An 18916-nucleotide genomic window follows, 5' to 3' on the forward strand; every position below is an offset into this window, starting at 1 on the left:
ACTTGATACAAGGCTTGAGGTACCCATAGGGTTTAGCCTCCTGGATGGGTACCCAGCCTGACTCCTCACCTCACAGGTAATACAACAGAGGTCTTCATACATGCCCCTATAGACCTGTGGGAAGATTACCTCAAAATGTATTGCCTACAGGTAGAATCCTTGGGTGATGAATATTCACAGGCTCACCAGTACTGACTAGTGACAGATTCTTCTTCAAATTGCTGCATCAATCTATTGCCGCAGCCGTAGTGCCCAGGGTTCCTACATCCCATGAGGAGAGAGTTTTCTCAAATTGACATCTGTTCCTCTCTCTCCCTTCTTAGCCCCCCATTCGCCTCCCCACTGTCTCCTGGATGAAGTCCATCTCCTTTGCACAGCCTTAGGCCTGGCCCTTGTACCTCCTCTTGTTCTAGGTTCTATCCACTGTGACCTTGAAGATGGTCTTTGGTCCCGTGTGCCCTGCTCTCCACCCATAGATGCCCAAATGTGGCCACCTTTCCAAACCTTGGAAAATCTCTCTCTAGCACCCCAAACTCCAGCTGGTACACACAACCTCTGGATGCCACGGTCCCCATGCCTCCTTGCTGAGCTCAACCTTTGCACTTTTGACCATTTAGACGTGGGGCTGTCCTGCTGTCCTGCGCACTATAAGGTGTTTAACTGTGCCTGACACCTGGTCTCTACCTACCAGAGGCTAGTAACATTGACACAGCAAAGATGTCTTCAGATAAGTTTTGCATTATCAGTGGGCAATTACTGGGCAAAAACCCAAGGATGAGACTTGGAGACCAGGGTCCCTGAATATGCATGATGTCATAGGTTGGAGAGTCTTTTCTCTTTCTTTCCCTTTCCATGAAGGCCACCTAAACCATCACCCCTTCTGCTCTTATCGCTGGGGAAGGGAACTGAGATGTCCAGGAGACCCCTGTGTGGACTTGGTCAAGCCCCTTCACCTCCGTGTGCCTTGGTGTCCTGTGGTACGACGTGAACGAAAGTCTGCACACATCTGTAAATGTCAACTGAATCAACAAATGAAGGTCATGCTCTTTTCACAGACTCGTCAGAGTGAGGGCTACACAAGGACCCGGGATCTCCCTCGTGAGGAAGCCATCTGAATGGAGAGGTTGACCATATGGTATTTACAGTGATCTGGCTGGGGGCTTTGGCATGTCACTGCTTCAAAGACATCTTCCAGGAGCTCAGTGCCTGCACAATCCAGGAGCGCCGCTGGTGGGAAGTGGGCAAGCTCTCACAGCTGGGGCTCCAGCGGTGCGTACTGGATGGGTCACCCACCCATGAATCCCCATGTGGCAGTGGCCAAGAGTTCCGCCCGCAACTGGCCATAATGTGGTCCTGGGCCTGGGCTGCATAGATACATACTGATGCTTCTGGATCGTGTCTCAAGAGCTCCAGAGCTGGGTTGGAGGAAGAGAAAGGCCACTTGTTTAGACAAGGTTCCTCCCTGGGTAGAGCTCAAAATCCATCCTTCCTTCCTAGCCTTGGCTTAGACACCCCTCTATGAAGCATCTTCCCAGCCCTTCAAAGCTTGTGTGAAAATCCTGCCTCCTTTAGGAAGCCTTTCTGGAGTTCCCCAGCCTACCTTCCTGCTCCTATCAGCTCTCTCTGTTGCAAGATGAACCTGTGCCCCCTTAAACATTTAAACTATCCACCCTGTGCTCAATGGTTTGGGCTCTTGGGTTTGAGCCTCTTTTGCTTCATGAAGTTACAAGCTCCCCAGGATGCTGTGCATTCTGCCTCTGGGTGACCCCACAGTAGCTGACATTGCACTCACTATAGACACAGCTTTAGCACAGCCCAACTGAACTGAAGAATCTTACCCTGACCCACATCATTCTCTTTTCCTGTTACCCACTGTGATTCTGCTCATGGTCTCACCCCCTCGGCAATCTCACCAACCCAGGGCATGACTTACTGGCCTTCACTTCATTCAGCTTCTCTTCAGTCATAATGTTCTCCATGCAGGGGACCAGGGACCCTGGATAATCCAAGAGGTGAAGGCATCCACCTTGATACCTGCTCTTCCCACTCTTGGACCAGATGGCTTCAGAGAATCTGCCTGCCCTCATCCAGCCTCATAGGTGTCATGAAATGGGAGTTTCATATGACCTGGGGTCAGATTCTCAACAGGAGTTCCAGGGAGATGTTGGTCCAGTGGGCAGGATGGAACCAGATCAGCACAGGATCCTGGATATGGCTAATTGACAGTGCCACCCTAGGCTAGGCCTTAGCTTCATTATCTGTGACATGGAAAAGTACTACCTCCCTGCCCAATTTTCCCAGGGAATCTGAGCTCCTAGCCTCATATCAGCCACAGCTGCAAGGGACCTCTGAGATGTCATTGCTCCATGTACCTAGGTCCCATGGTGCCTGGGTCCTGGTTATACCCCACCCCTCCCAGAGACCCTTCACTCATGTGTTTTCCTGGGGAGTTCCTGTTTGTCCTTGTATGTTAACTTCAGAAAGTGGCTCTCCATTGAAGTCCTTCCTGCCCCTGACCCAAACTGAGCCTGGTGCCTGCCTAGAGTCTCAGAGTCTCAGTGAATTTCCTGTCTGTATATACCAAGTCTGTATTCACTGGGCCTGTAAACACTGGGACTATATACCTTGGTTGGGCCTGTATACACTGAGCCTATATACCATAGGACTGAATACACTGAGCCTGTAAACACTGGGCCTGTAAACACTGAGCCTATAAACACTGGGCCTGTATATCCTGGACCTGTATACACTGAGCCTATATATCCTGGACCTATATACACTGAGCCTATATATCCTGGATCTGTAAACACTGAGTCTGTATACACTGAGCCTATATACCCTAGGCCTGTATACACTGGGCCTTGTATACACTGGGCCTCTAAACACAGGGTCTGTATACACTGAGTCTGTATATGCTGGTTTTACTTTACTTGTGATTTATAAATCATGTATTTATGTGTTTGGGGGGGCTAAGGATTGAACTTGGGATCTTATACATGCCAAGCATGTATTCTACCCTTAAGTTACATCTCCAGGCCCTGATTTACAAATCTTTACCTCTCACCAGACTATAAATTTCTTAATCTGATATCCATTTGGAGGGAAAGTTTCTGAGGAGCCTAACTTTTTTTTTTTTTTTTTGAGCTGAGGATCTAACCCAGGGCCTTGCGCTTTCTAGGCAAGTGCTCTACCACTGAGCTAAATCCCCAACCCAGGATCCTAAATTTATATGCAAAACTTATGCATATATGCATTTTCTAGGCAAAGTGTTGATAATTTTCTTCTGAGTCTCAGAAGCGGTCTGTGTCCCCAAAGAGGTGAGAAGGTCCACATTGTTCCAGAAGCTGACTGGAGGCAGAGGTGGGCTCGCTCAATGTTTTTGCCTCGGCACGGGCCTTGGCGTTAGGTGTTACATTAACAGTTTTGGAAGTAGCTGGCTTGGAGCAAGATTGAAAGAAATCACCGTGTGAGGAGCTGTCTCTGTGTTCAGACACATGCCATCAGTCCCAGGCCTTGCTCCTCTGTCCCAGCATTGGTCCAATTAGTAGTCCCATCACCCCTCCATCTCACCCCCATCTCACTCCCACCCGCCCCAGCAGCAATCTGCTTCTCTAACCTAATCATCATGCCTGACAAAGAGCAGGGAATCATTTTCTAAATAAACCAATGAAGGGATGGTAGGACATGGACAGATGAAGGGATAGTACAAACTGATAGGTGGATTGGTTAGTGGACGGATGAGCAGGTGAGCAGATGGATGGGTAGACAGGTAGGGGGGTAGATGGATGGGTAGATAAAAGAAAGGGGAAGTGCAATGTGTGTGTGTGTGTGAGTGTGTGTGTGTGTGTGTGTGTGTCTCACATGTATGGTGGGTAGATAGGTAGATGGATTAGTGGATGGATGGTATATGGGTGGACTGGGGTATGAGAAAGAGCAAATGAATTTAAAAGAAACACTAAAAACCGTGTCACTCTACAGAGGTCATCACCTCCAGGCCTCTGGGCAGGAAGGTCCCCTGACCCTGGTGAAGGGGCTATGATTATTTGGGCAGGTGAGAATAGAAGTCAAGGAGAGTAAATGTAGTATAGTGTTGTAGGAGAGGCGGCTCCAGGTGCCATTAGAAGGGTCTTATGTAGAATCCTGAGCAAATAGAACCTGTAACCGATCTTTTCCCCAGAGATTGGAATTCTGGGAAGCTCAGACTGGAACTCAGGCAGAGGCTTGGCAGCGGGACGTATTATGCCAGAACAGGTTACCTATGAAGATGACCGAGGACTTCCGGAGGGAGGCCCGTGGATTCTTGGCAAACTCCAGGCTCTGGCTAAGGAAAGTGAAGATGCTGTCTCGGTGAGTGTTCACCTGGAGTGAAGAGAAACCCCAAAGTGCTGGGCTCACTACCTCAAAACTGGGGCAACCTATTCTACCTGTCAGCACTCCCCTGACCCCGCTCCTAAACAGCCCTCCTGCCCAGATCTTTGCCCAGAGGCCCCCAGGGGCCAGACTTCGTCTTCTTTGAACTGAAATCATCACTTCTAATGGCACGCCAGCCCTGGGCTTCCCATCAACCCATCTCCGTGGTGGAATGGAGGAAAAGGTCCCACATCGCAGATCCCACCAGAGATGACGTGGGGCCTGGCATGCGAAGGGAAACTGGACTGGCCAGGATGAAAGATTGGAGCTGCAGAGCAATGGGGGATTAGCCGGAGGATCGAGGAGTCTTAAAAGCCAGGCACACACGAGGCATCCACTTTCACTGGAGAGTGCAACCGTTCAAATGATTGGTAGTGACAAGCCATGCTTTGTGCAAGAGAGCCTGACAGAGACCATCAGGATGGCTCAGGGGCAGTTGTTCAGGTAAGAGGCTACTGAGAGAAAAGAAAACTGATCTGTCCTCTCTCCGGTTGACAGCCTCTGCAGGCCAAGGCCAAGGCCAAGGTCTGAATTCCCCGGTCTGGCAGGCGAAGTCTTCTCAATCTTCCCTTCACTGCCCCCACTGCCGTAGGATGCTGTACAGCAAGGACCTGGCCAGCCATAGCCAGCTCTATGCCTTGTATGGGGATTGCTCCTATAGAGTACCCTCCCCTCTCCACCTAACAAATTGCATCTCATCCTTCAAACCTCAGTTCAGATGCTACCTCCCACTGAAGCCATCCACCATTTTTGTTTGTTTTTCTCAAGACAGGATTTCTCCGTGTGCAGCCTTGGCTGTTTTGGAACTCACTCTGTAGAACAGGCTAGCCTGGAGCTCACAGAGATCTGCCTGCCTCTATCTCCTGAGTGCCGAGATTAAAGGCGTGCGCCACCACCTCCACCAGGCTATCCACCATTCTTAATGCTTCTGCAGCATCTCGCACATCCTCAGCCCTGGTACCCGGAACTGTAGCTTTTAATTGTACACCCTTTCCCGCATTGTATATGGAGCTCTTCCAAGATAAGAGAACCTTTCACTCAGCTCAGAGTCCTCAGCATCCTGGACAGGACTTGTATTGGGACTGGTGGCCAGAAACTGCTAGAAGAGCAGTTCCCAACCTATGGGTCCCAACCCCTTTCACAGGGGTCACCTAAGACCCTTGGAAAACACAGATATTTAATTATGATTCATAACAGCAGCAAAATTACAATTATGAAGTAGCAACAAAGATAATTTTATGGCTGTGGGGGAGGGGGCGTGTCACCACAACATGAGGAACTGTATTAAAGTGTCACAGCATTAGGGAGGTTGAGAACCACTGTGCTAGATAAATGAATGAATGAACTGTAGTTGATTAGTTCATTGATTGACAATAAGTCGCTGGTCTCTTCTTAAAGCTACAACTAGAGGTGAACTTCCTTGTATTCATTTTTTTTAAAGACAGGGTTTCATGTAGCCCACACTGGCTTCCTGCATGCACAATCCACACCACCAAGCTGGGTTTATGGGGTCCTAAAGGCCTAGCCTAGGGTCTCAGGCATGCTAGGCAGGTACTCTACTGAGCTGTAGTACTCAGCCCAAGAACTTAACTTTCTTGTGAGCACAGCTGTTAAAAATCAAAGAAGGCCGGGCGGTGGTGGCGCACACCTTTAATCCCAGCACTCGGGAGGCAGAGGCAGGCAGATCTCTGTGAGTTCCAGGCCAGCCTGGGCTACCAAGTGAGTTCCAGGAAAGATGCAAAGCTACACAGAGAAACCCTGTCTCAAAAAACCAAAAAAAAAAAAAAAAAAAAAAAATCAAAGAAGAAAGTGAGAATCCAGAGCGATCAAACATGGAAGCACAAATTGACAGCCACAAACTCCAAACGGTCTACAGAGCAGTGCCGAGTACAATGTATATAGTTGTTTTTTGGGGGGTGGGTCGTTTGTTTGTTTGTTTGCTTTTAGAGTCTCCCTCTAGAGCACAAGATGGACTCAGACTCCCAGAAGTCCTCCTGCCCCAGCTTCTCAAGTGCTAGTTTCATACCCAGCTTAACACAGTGCTTTATTTTATGAGTGTATGTGAGTGCACATTCGTGTGTGAGGGTGAATGTATGTACGGGGGTGTGTGCACAGGCATGCACAAGGATACTCCTGTCACTGGAAATACTGCCTGGAAAATTTTATTGCAGAAAAGGGAGCCAAAAGGCCAGGCATGGGGGCACACGTACGAGGAGCCCCAAGGATAACCTCTGCCGCCCCTCTTTGGATGCTGTCCTCTTAGGTTTGAGACAAAGTCTCTTATTGGCCTGGAGCCTACCAAGTAGTCCAGGCTGTTTTTCCAGTGAGTCCCAGGGATCCTCCTGTCTCTGCCTCCCCAGTGCCGAGAGTTCAAGTGTGTACCACCACACTCCGATGGTTTTTGTTTGTTGTTGTCTAGGTAGGTTCTCGGGGATTGAACTCAGGTCCTTGTGTTTGCAAAACAAGTACTTTACCAGCTGAGCTTATCTGCTGTCTCAAATGCCCTGGAATCATACTTCTAAATAAGCTAAATTGATTGTTACTATCTTGTAATATATATATGTTTCTAGCTTTTCTTGTGTCAAGAGGGGCCCATATTGGTGAGCTCAGGCTCTCTATTCCTGCCTTTGGTGAGGTGTGGCTTTCCTGGCTCCCAGGACACTATTTCCATGTGATCAGCCACTGCAGGCATGTGAATTAATGGTCTTAGCAAACATTTCTTTCACGCTTTCTTGTCCCTCTGTAAAGCGATAGTAATAACAGTAGGTGCTGATCGTGGGGGCCCTTGAGCTCAAGTGTCGCTGTTAGCAGTGACTCAGTCTTACAACCATTTTTTCTTTGGACATTTGTGTTGGGTGGGGGCACTGGGAACCCCACAGATCTCACTTCAGATGGGAAGGGTTCGTTCCCAGGCTGCCTGGGCCAAGGTCATGTCCCTTTTTACCAGGCCTGGGACCCAGTCACAGATGGATTCCAACGTATAAAGATCTAACCTCAGCTATGCCAGGGGCACATACCTGTGGCTCCAGCTGTCCAGGAAGCTAAGACAAGAGGATCACTCAACTCTTAAGAGTTCAAGGTCAGCCTGAACAACACAGTCAGACCCTGCCTCAACAATAAAAAAACCAACAAGTGAGCTGACCCCTGGTGCCAGTTTGGAAAAGTTGGTACAGGGTTGTCTGAGAACGCACAAACCATACCACAGCTCCACTTCCTGATCTGCTACCTGCTCCCTCCTCTCCCCTCCACAAGGCAGATGCCATCAGGACTCCCTCCTATATGCCCCACGACAACAGGGAAGAGAGAGTGGGGCTAGATGGCACACCTCCCCAGATGTTCCATGACCCTCAGTGACACCTTCACAGCATGTGTGTGGCTTACTCCCTGCTTAGCTATTCACAGAGATCACTGAGAAAGGAGGTCTGAGAAAGCGTGACCACAAATGTCATTCCTCAGCACAGAGATCTAGCCCTCTGAGACCACTGTAAATCTGCAGGGTCATGGTGAGCATCATCAGCATTGCTCAGCATTTCCAACACCCAGAACCCTTACCCCCAGCATCCCCACCCTGTGGGCATACCCACAAGACACCCGTCACTAGAAACACTGCAGGGGTGGGGGGGTATTGCAGAAACGGAAGCCAAAAGGCCAGGTTTGGTGGCACACACCTTTAATCCCAGCACTCAGGAAGCTGAGACAAGTCACTGTGAGTTCAAGGCCAGCCTGGGCCACATAGTGAGTTCCAGGCCAGGATGAGACACATAGTAAAACCATGTCTCAAAAAATTTAAAAGAGGAAAAGAAAAGGCAGAAGATACAATACAGATAGGCTGAAGCTGTAACTCAGTGGTAGAGCCCTTGCTTAGCATGCAGGAGGTCACAGGTCACAAGTTTGGTCCCTAGCCCCCCCACACACACACACACATACACACAGAGAGAAAGACAGACAGACAGACAGACAGAGGAGTACAGAGAGAGTGCAGATAGATATAGATAGATGATAGATAGATAGATAGATAGATAGATAGGTAGATGATGGATGGATGATGTATACATAATAGATAGATAGACAGACAGACAGACAGATAAATGATATAGATAGACAGATGATAGAAATAGACAGATGATATAGATAGACATAGCTCCAACAGCTTGATGGCCATTGGAGGTATCCAGTGATTCAGATGGGGGGCAGACTCTAGAGGGGGAGGAGTCAGAGATGGAGATGAGTGTTCAAGAGTCGATGGAAACAAAGGAAGTGCAAAGGATGACTCCTGGCCTCCAACACCCTCGTGAAGAATCAGTAATCATACAGGAAGCACTCACAAGATACTTGCAAATTTTGGCCACTGTCTGTAGATGGTTGTCCCAGGGCTTCTGGCTGTAAGCCCTCTTTGGCAAATCCCACTCCATGAAGCAAGAACAGCGGAACAGGGTCTTCACACATTTCTGTAGATCAAGAGGGAGAAATTACCAGCAGTGTGCAATTCCAGGACAGCAGACCTCCGGGCGGGGGGGAGTACATGTAACAACTAGATTTGGGGGCTGATGAGACGGCTCAGTGGGTAAAGGTGCTTACCACTCAAGCCTGGCAACCTGAGTTCAATTCCCAGAACCCATTTAAAAGTAGGAGGGAGAGAATCAGCTCCACAGCGTGGTTCTTCAACCTCCATGTGCACACTGTGGCATGTGTGCCCATACTCATACATCACACACAGTCTTTTAGTTGGAGTTTGGAAAACCAAGTCCTGTTTGAAAGGGAAGCATTGTGGATGTAGCCCAGTGGTAGAGTGCTGGCCTTGCATGCATGAAGCCTAAGAAAGGCTTAATCCTCAGTATTGCAAATTAATAAATAAAAATGATAGGAAGAGAAGGAAGTCACAAGGGAAGTTAGCTGTTTGGAGGGGCAATTCTGTCCAAGATGCCTCTAGAAAACACACCTGGCTGGATATAGTAACGGCTTTCCATGGACTGGCCTCAGTCCTGGCTTGGGTCTGTAAAGGAGATGCCCCTTCAGGACCAGATGCCTGTGCCTGCTCTCACCTGGCCCACCTTGGTGTTGCCCTCCTGAGTGATGAGAAGCAAGGGCAACAGCGTGCTGGTCAGCTGCTCCTTCAAGGCTTGGGTGCGGGGCACCCGAAGCTTCTGAACCACTTTTCCATATACATTGATGCAGGGGACTCGGACCTCTTCTCTTTCCTGGGACAAACAGGAGGCTCAGGGGAGGGGCCTGTCACCCAGAAGGAGGCTCCTTGGCCTTCTTATCCCTCATTGGTAGAACCTTCTTGGCACAAAGACAGAGAAGAGCCCAGGCCCCATGGTGGGGCTGACATGGGCCAGCTCCCTCCTCACTGGGTCAAGGCTTGATGCTCACCATTCTTCTCAGCCAGGTCCCACAAAGATGCCTTTGTGTCAACTGGGAAAATGTCCCTCTCAGTGGGACAGCCAAAAATGGTCCCCCGTTAGGCCAACCTTCTTCCCCAGGAAAACTGATCGCAAAAGAACTTCCTTCTGGAAAAGCATTTGGGTCAAGGTGCCCCTTCCTCTAATCTGGATCAGCTCTGCCCAGCCCCCAGTGTGGTGGGGTAGATGGGAGATATTGCAACCCCAGGTAGTGACTGACCTCCTCTTCCCACCCTTCCCCCCTCCCAGTGCCTTACATCACTGAAGTGAGGCAGGAGGGTCTGCAGCATCTCCACATAGACTGAGCCATCCAGCTTCCTGCCCTGCCCCTTGAAGATAGTGTTGAGGTCATGGACAGCCTCCACCACCAGTGCACCATCCATGTTCTTCAGGCACTTGACCATGGAGGGCAGCAGGGCCTGCACCTTGGCCTTCTGTGGGACAGGAGCATGGAGGAGGGGGTTCTGCCTGGGCCATTCACAGAAGAACGAGGTAGCCTAGCCCTGTTTTCACCTCTTCTGAACTCTAGGCCCTGCCTGTACCTGGCCACCTCTTCTGAACTCCCTCCCTGGCTGTTCCCTAAAGCCCTCTTTGGTGGCCTTGATTCCTTCCTGCCGGGTTGCTGAATCCCTTCCAGCTTATTCCCTCCTCTGGCCCCAGGTGGATGACACCCTATATCACAAGTTAGCTTTCTGAGTCTATGTCCTGTCCCTTCTTCCAAGCCATGTCACAAGCTTCAACAGTACCTAGTAGAGAAAAATAGGCAGTTTCTACAATGCTAAGCTTATATCACCCTGCTAGACTTCAGTTTCCTGACCCACAAGGTAGGAATAATGACTGCCATCCCTTCCTATCTACACATTGCCTATAGGGACATTGTGCAAAAATCTGGATCAGGAAGTATTGAAAAAGAACATAATACATAGGGATTGTGTTGGCAGATCCATTTTATAGATGGGACCGCTGAGGGTAGGCAGACACAGGCTCTGATTCCAGCCACCAGCATCTGATAGACCGACAGATGAGCCCGCCCTCCCTCCAGCCCAGGGCCTGGCAGAGCTGGGCTTCCCTCAACCCACTACTCACCTTCTCAGACCTACGGGCCAGGATGACCAGGCCCCGGATGGACAGCACCTTCATGATGGGGTCACGGTGGCTCAGACCTTCGGCCATCCGCCCCAGGGAGTACTCCTCAGGGATGCGGCACACCTGCTCCATGTGGAACAGCTGACAGAGCAAACATGACTGACTCCTGAGCGGAGGGGTACACAGCCCGCTGTCTCCCTAGGACTCCCAGGATCTGCCTCCACCTGGAGCTGTGGACTTGGAAAACTGACAGCTGCTAGCGCTTTCCACCTAGTAGGCATCAGGACCTAACGGGAGCGCTAGCTAAAGTTGTCTCTCTTGTGCCTCCACATCACCTGGCCCCTGCCTCCCGCCTGCCTCGCTGGCCTCCTCCATTCTTTGTTCACGCTGCTGCCCACATTCTTACTAGCCAGCCATCTTCCAGCAAGTCTGGATTTGAATTCTGGACCTGCCATTTGGGCCTTGGGAAGGAGACTGTGCCTCTAGTTCAGCCATGAACTAGGATCTAAGTGACGGAATTTGAGGGAGGATGAAATGAGTCAATGAGTGTAAAGCTCGGAGAGCAAGCTGGGAGGATAGTAAGTGTTCAATAAACACCAGGATTGCTGTGAGTGTGCATTGCCCTTCTGAGGCCGGGAAAGGACTTCCTGACCCCTGACTTGTCTCCTGGACCTGCCTGGCACTTCCTGCCGCACTTTCGCTGACTATGCCCCTCCCTCCAGTCTCCTGCTTTCCCATGACTACCCAGCTTAATGTAAGCCACACGATGGCACCCCACATTATAACTAGGATGGCACCCCACATTATAACTAGGATGTTCTCTGTCTTCCCTGCCACGCTGAGAACTCAAGGCCACGGTGGGGTCAAGGTCACATTTGTATCTCTGGTGCCTGACACATGGTGGTGCCCAGCAAAGGTTAGTGGGTGCCTGGAGCTTTTGGAGAGTCTGGAAGAGTGGGGTACAGGAGTGCAGAGGAGGAGACACAAGAGAGAGACTTGTGGGACCTTCATATCGAAGAGAAATGAAGATCCTGGGAAGGCTTCGAAAACTGTAAAGTGCTGTTCCCCAGGGGAAATGACCATGATGTGATTCAAGGTCCTGAACAACCCTCCCCGGGTCCCCAGGTCCCCAGGAATACCTCCACAAAGAAGGCGGTGCCCGTGATCTTGTGTTTCTCGTCACCTCTCTCCAAGAGCGGGATGAGCAGGTAGAGGATCCGACATAGCTCCTGACATGAGTAGTTCACCATGGCCCTAGGGAGGGCAGACCCTCAGGCTCCCAGTCCCACCAGGCCTGCTGCTGGAGGTGTAACAGTGACACTCCAGACCCTGGCCAGCCAGTGTCACCTCGGTTCTGGGACCTCAGCCTTTCCACCTGGATGATAGCTCCGAGTCAGTTGTACTTAGCTGCTTCTTTATACAGGTGGGGAAATGAAGCCCAGGGTGAGAAGGAGACTTGGCAGAGGGCACAGGGCAAATCAGTAAGATGGACAAGCGGAAGCCCTCCCAGGACTGTGCAGGAGGCCAGGGCAGAAGGAAGGAGGTGTGAGATTTCACTCACTGCGACCAGCCAGCGGCAGCCAGCCTCCAGCCTTGTCATTCCACGGGTTCCCCACACCACCCTTCCAAACAGGCTGCTTTGAATAGCCCCAGTTTCCAGAGGGAATTAAGGCTCTGGGTGGCGCTGGCTCAGCTCTCAGAGCTGGGAAGTAGCAGAGCTGTGCCCCCAAGTTCCTGCTCCAAACACAGCCAGCATCAGCACCACATGGAAACTGCCTGAGGGCAACATTCTCAGGACCCTAGCCTAGACCCATTGAGGTGGGAACACAGGGCAGAGTGCTGCCCGCCCAGGGGACCTGATGTTAGCGCTCCTGTGAGGACAACGCACTGTTCTCCATGGTCACTGAATCTAGGAGAGTATCTGTCATGTACGGAATTGAAGCTCCAAGAGTCTGGGTTCAAATCCTGACCCCAGCATTTGCTGTGTGATTGGGGACAGGCACTTAACATCTCTGGGCCTCCCTTTCCTCCTGTTTAACCCCGAGGTAGTCATAGTACTGTTTCTTTGGTGCTGGTAAGAACCTAAAGGGAGCTGTCCATGCCCTTTTTGCATGGTGCCTGGAGAACATTAACGCTCCATGGCGTAAGTGTGTGCTGAACCCCAAGGGAGCCTCTTGTAGCACCAGCACAGGAGTCAAGATGCCCTCTGTAGGCAGGGAAGGGGGTGTGTGTTTGGAGAGGAAGCACTCGTCTGGGCCCGTGTGGGACGGCCCAGGGTGGGAAAGAGACTTGGCAGAGGGCACAGGGCAAATCACTCTACTACTTCCTAGCCGTGCGGCCTTGGGTAAATGACTCAGATGTGTTCCTGTGCAAAACACACACACAGGTAATCCCTGGCCTGCACCAGTCTCCATAATAGTAGCCTGTGTACCCTCTCGTTTTCTCTCTCTCTCTCTGTCTCTCTCTCTCTCTGTCTCTCTCTCTCTCTCTCTCTCTCTCTCTCTCTCTCTCTCACATTTTTGTTTGTTTGTTTGGTTGGTTGTTTGGTTGGTTGGTTGGTTTTTTGAGACAGGGTTTCTCCTTGTAGTTCTGGTGCCTGTCCTGGACTAGCTCTGTAGCCCACGCTGGCCTTGAACTCACAGAGATCCGCCTGCCTCTGCCTCCCGAGCGCTGGAATTAAAAGCGTACACCACCACCGCCCGGCCTATACTGCTGTTGCCCTAGCCTGAACTTAAACTCCAGCTCCAGAGGCAAGTCTTTCTAGCATGTCCCTAATTTTTTTTTAATAAATCTTTCTTCCTTCCTTCCTTCCTTTCTTTCTTTCTTTCTTTCTTTCTTTCTTTCTTTCTTTCTTTCTTTCTTTCTTTCTTTTTTACAGATTTATTTATTATGTATACAGTGTTCTGTCTGTAAGTATGCCTATAGGCCAGAAGAGGGCACCAGATCTCATTACAGATGGTTGTGAGCCACCATGTGGTTGCTGGGAATTGAACTCAGGACCTCTGGAAGAACAACCAGTGCTCTTAACTGCTGAGCCATCTCTCCAGCCCAGCATTTCCCTATTAATCACAGGATAGAGGTCAAAGTGGGGCATCATACAGAGGTGTTCCAGCTGGGAAGCTGCTAAGGTTCAAATTCAGGCAGTCCCACCTCCATGGCCACATTCTCAAAGGGCTCTATTACCCCACCATAGCTGTGTTAGTGCAAGAGCAAAAATCACAGCTTGGAAAGGAAGAGAAATTTGTTTTGTTTGTTTGAGACACGATCTCCCTATGTAGACCAGGCTGTCCTGGAACTCACTGTGTAGACCAGGCTGGCCTTGAACTCTTAGAGATCTGCCTGTCTCTGCCTCCTGAGTGCTGGGATTAAAAGCAGGCACTATCACGCTAGGCTAAAGAAGGGAGCTTTGAAATAAACTATTTTTCCTTTTTCAGTTTATTTTGTGTGCATGTATATGTGAGTGGGTGTGCATGCCACGGTGCACACGCGGAGGTCAGAGGACAACTAATAGGAGCTGGGTTTTGCCTTCCGTCATGTGGGTCCAGGGAATTGAACTCAGGTATTCAGCCTTGGCGGCAAGCCCCTCTACCCATTGAGCCATCTCACCAAGCCACAAGAGGGAGCTAACTACACCATTCCAGGGATCTACAAATTCAAGGAACCATTGGGGGCCAAGTTCGCCTCCCAAGAGTGAATGCCATCGTTCATGCGGGTGTTGTCCCCCTGCTAGGACGACAGCATCCCCAAGCTGCAGGGAAGGGATGAGAGAGGAACAAACGCTGTTGCTCGGGGATGCGAGCTTGGGTCTGTCTGAGGGGTCCGCCCTGTCCCACCCTACCCCGCTGAGGAACTGCACCTCACCTTGCCAGCAGGGACACTCCCCGGTGGTGGTTCTCTGCCTGGCCCATGAACTCCCAGCCACCCTGCTCCTCCAGAAACGCCGACTCGTAAGAACAGCCCATCCTCAGGAGCAGGGTTTTCACCACCTTCACCATCCAGCTGCCAAGACAAGTGGGTAAAGGCTCCTGTGCCCGTGTGCCAAGGCCGCTATCCATCCCCCCAAGCTTCCTCTCTACCACACTGTTAGCAGCGTGCACTGGATCCACAGACAACGACTCCTTACAGGTAACACGTCGCTTTCAGAACATGAGAGGAAAGCGAAGCGAAGTCCCCTTTCCACCCTTCCCTCTTTCTCAGGGGCCTTGCTTCCTGGAGGAGCTGGCTGGCCGAGCTTCCTTAGCTTCCTCTCCCACGTCTGGCCTCTTCCCTTCTCCACTCCCCATCAGGCCATGGCTATCTTGGCAGCAGCCTGTGGGAAAGTCCTCTCTGCTCTCCTGGGCACTCGATCTGCTGCCAGGGCCCTAGTCCTTTTGCCTCGGAACCCTTCAGGAAGGTCTCTCTCCCATGTGCATGCCTAGTAGAAGATCCTGGGAGTTGTTACGCCCAGGGAGCTGGGCAGAACTCAGAGGGTTCCAAGTGAGCTCAGGGAGCTTGGGAGGCTGCCACCTGTTAACCAAATGGAGGTCTAGCCCAGGCTGTTGTCACTGTAGGTGGGAAGTCACTGGCCATATACTGATGGGATGCATTCTGAGAAAGACCTCAAGAGCTGGTGGCCATGTGTGAGCATCACGGCGTGTACTTATTCTAGCTCACATGATGCTGCCAGCTACACACTGGGCTCTTCTCCAGGCTTAGGGGAACCACCATTGTCGGGACACAGTCCAAGAATGGAGTCGCGTGAGACTCTGGGTGCATGTAAGAAAACGAGTCTAATGACCGCAGTTTCTTCAAAACACAGAATTGTTCCTGGAAGGTATTTTCATGCTCCTCCCAGGTACAGGAGTGGAAGTTTGCTTCGGATTACTCATTGTTGCTTGCTGTTGCTAGTCAAGTAAATGTTTAAACTATCCTTTATACGCCCCTGTGGAAAAACATGGCTTTGCCACGTGCGGCTTGTCCTTGTGATTGTATACAGCTTGAAGTCTCAAGAACTTTACCTAAGTGACCTCTCTTAACCCCCAGAGTATAAACTGTCCAGAGCTCTGAATAATGTTGGCTATTGCATGAGACTTTAGCCTGCCTCATTTATCAGCTCCGTCCTCTCAGGTCCCACCACCTCTAGAGGGTAAACACATCATCAATAGATTCATCCTGTCATTGACAGAAATATCACAGGCTCAAAACTGTGATTATAAACTATTAAAATAGCAGGGCTGTGGTGGTGCTCACCTTTAATCCCAGCCCTCAGGAGGCAGAGGCAGGTGGATCTCTGTGAATTCGAGGCCAGCCTGGTCTACAGAGTGAGTTCCAGGACAGGCTCCAAAGCTACACAGAGAAACCCTGTCTTGAAAAAACAAAACAAAACAAAAACCTGTTAAAATAAGATAATGTATGGAATTGTTTCCCAGAAACTTAAACATTTGCTTGAAGAGTTCATAGTGTCCTTGTAGACATAACTCCCCTGGTACTCAGAACTATTAGTTCTGAGGATTCAAGACAACTTTTCAACCAGACATGATGGCAGACAGCCACAATCCCAGCACTCAGAGGGGAGAGGCAGAAGAATCCCAAAGTCAAGGACAGCCAAAGCAACCAAGCAAGACCCTGTCTCACAAAAGGCAAAGGCTGGGCATGTGATAGAGTGCTTTGGAGCACGCAAGGCCTGGGGCTCAATACCCAGTACCAAAAATAAAGACAAAACCACAGCATTTTACAATCAATCCCCAGAACTGGCTGCTGTTTTTTATGTACGCATTTGTTTAAGAAATAGCACTTCAGTGTGGAAACCAGAGCTCCTAGAGGCCAGAACCCAGATTCAAGGTGTTGGCAGGGCTGTGCTCCCTTGAAGATACTAAAAGGAAGCCTTTCCCTTCATGCACCAGCTTCCTCGAAAGCCACCTTCTGGCTGTCTCCTCTTCTCACAAGCACCTTGGCATAGAATTCAGGGCCCACCCAGTTAACTCAGGACAACATCATCTCAACGTCTTTAGAGTAACTATATCCTTAAAGACCGCTCTTCCAAATCAAGTCACAGCCACAGGCTCCAGGTGGATGTATCTTTGGGAGCACTCTTCAGTTCCTTCATCCAGACACTATTTTGGGGCTCTTTGGTCCCATCTGACTGGCAGTTGCCTCCGTTAGCTACCACCCCTCAGGCTGTGGCTGTACTGTAGGTGGGGTGGGCTGTCACCATGCTGTAGGTGGGGTGGGCTGTCACCATGCTGTAGGTGGGGTGGGCTGTCACCATGCTGTAGGTGGGGTGGGCTGTCACCATGCTGTAGGTGGGGTGGGCTATCTTGTGCTGCGCTTAGGGTGGGTTGTCTACGGGTAGGGTAGGCTATCCTGTACTGTGGTTAGGGTGGGTTGTCTATGGGTAGGGTGGGCTACCCTGTACTGTGGTTAGGGTGGGTTGTCTATGGGTAGGGTGGGCTACCCTGTACTGTGGTTAGGGTGGGTTGTCTATGGGTAGGGTAGGCTACCCTGTACTGTGGTTAGGGTGGGTTGTCTATGGGTAGGGTGGGCTACCCTGTGCTGTGGTTAGGGTGGGTTGTCTATGGGTAGGGTGGGCTATCCTGTACTGTGGTTAGGGTGGGTTGTCTATGGGTAGGGTGGGCTATCCTGTACTGTGGTTAGGGTGGGTTGTCTATGGGTAGGGTGGGCTACCCTGTGCTGTGGTTAGGGTGGGTTGTCTATGGGTAGGGTGGGCTATCCTGTGCTGTGGTTAGGGTGGGTTGTCTATGGGTAGGGTGGGCTATCCTGTACTGTGGTTAGGGTGGGTTGTCTATGGGTAGGGTGGGCTACCCTGTGCTGTGGTTAGGGTGGGTTGTCTACGGGTAGGGTGGGGTACCCTGTGCTGTGGTTAGGGTGAGTTGTCCATGGGTAGGGTGGGGTACCCTGTGCTGTGGTTAGGGTGAGTTGTCCATGGGTAGGGTGGGGTACCCTGTGCTGTGGTTAGGGTGGGTTGTCTATGGGTAGGGTGGGGTACCCTGTGCTGTGGTTAGGGTGGGTTGTCTATGGGTAGGGTGGGCTATCCTGTGTTGTGAATAAAGTGAACTGCCCTTCACTTCCAGGAAAAGATGGCTCCGTCTGTGCTTCCCCCACTGTGGCTGGGGTACCCCTTCCTCTCCCGCTGTTTCCCAGGAAACTAACAGCCCCAGTGAGCACAGAGAGAGATGCAAGAGGGCCCAGAGATGGCAGGTGTCTCTCTAGTGGGGATGAGGCTATTAGTTCTCATGACCATGAGGCAGAAATCAGCCACCCATCTCTTGGGGAGCAGCCAAAAGGTTAGTTATCCCCCCAAAAAAGAGCATAAATGATGATAGATAGCTCTGCATCAAAGGCCTCCAGCCACACACAACTTGTCCTTTGTCCTTCTAAACATGCTTCTGTAAGGGCAATTCACAAAAGATGAGGAAGGGAAGCTGATGAACACAACATGTAAAATATCTAACTTTTTGAATGACAGAAAAAAAGCCCATAAAATAATCACAGGAGAGGGCTGTACACACTATGGTGACCAGACTTCTGTACATAAGGATGCCCTGCAATTGCTAAAAATAACGAGGCAGCTGTATGTATGAAGGCTTCCAAGACTTGATACATGGTAAGAGCAGATGTGCACCTGTGTCATGGGCTAGCACCTGTGAAAACAGACTATAAACCCATGTGCTCATCTACACTGACTACCCCTGAAAGGGCATGAAAAAAAGTTCTTGTCTTCTGGGAAGGTATCTGGGGTATGAATAGGAAAAAGAGAGTTGATTTTAATGCCCCCGTGTGCATACATTATATTCCAGTTCATAACTAAGAACTGGTGGGTCTGTGACACACTCCAATTCGAGCAAGCCCTCTGGGGATGGTGGAGGTCAAGGTCCTCAGACAATCGATCCCCTCACACCACCGTGCATTGAGCAGAGTGGTGGGGACCAGAGAAGGGATTCGGAACCAGCCATGGAACAGAAGGGTGACTCCAGTGACATCGTGTTTCTAGTGTCTGGGGAGGAAGCCCAGTGGGTAGG

At 50.6% G+C, this 18916-nt stretch overlaps 1 protein-coding gene across 1 annotated transcript in view; it reads right to left on the reverse strand.

Moving 5' to 3' along the window:
- Positions 1–1015: 1015 nt before the first annotated feature.
- Mroh7 (maestro heat like repeat family member 7) overlaps positions 1016–18916 on the reverse strand; it is a 43752-nt gene continuing 25851 nt past the window's right edge. Inside the window, exons 14-22 of the mRNA XM_036178970.1 lie at positions 14760–14897; positions 12038–12152; positions 10899–11039; positions 10070–10246; positions 9453–9608; positions 8736–8858; positions 4257–4359; positions 1934–1996; positions 1016–1415 (exon numbers count right to left, since the gene is read on the reverse strand). Coding sequence (XP_036034863.1) covers positions 1171–1415; positions 1934–1996; positions 4257–4359; positions 8736–8858; positions 9453–9608; positions 10070–10246; positions 10899–11039; positions 12038–12152; positions 14760–14897 — 1261 coding nt within the window. The 3' untranslated portion in view covers positions 1016–1170. The remainder of the gene's footprint in view (positions 1416–1933; positions 1997–4256; positions 4360–8735; positions 8859–9452; positions 9609–10069; positions 10247–10898; positions 11040–12037; positions 12153–14759; positions 14898–18916) is intronic.

Source organism: Onychomys torridus, chromosome 2 (genome assembly GCF_903995425.1).
Source record: "Onychomys torridus chromosome 2, mOncTor1.1, whole genome shotgun sequence".
NCBI lineage: Eukaryota > Metazoa > Chordata > Mammalia > Rodentia > Cricetidae > Onychomys > Onychomys torridus.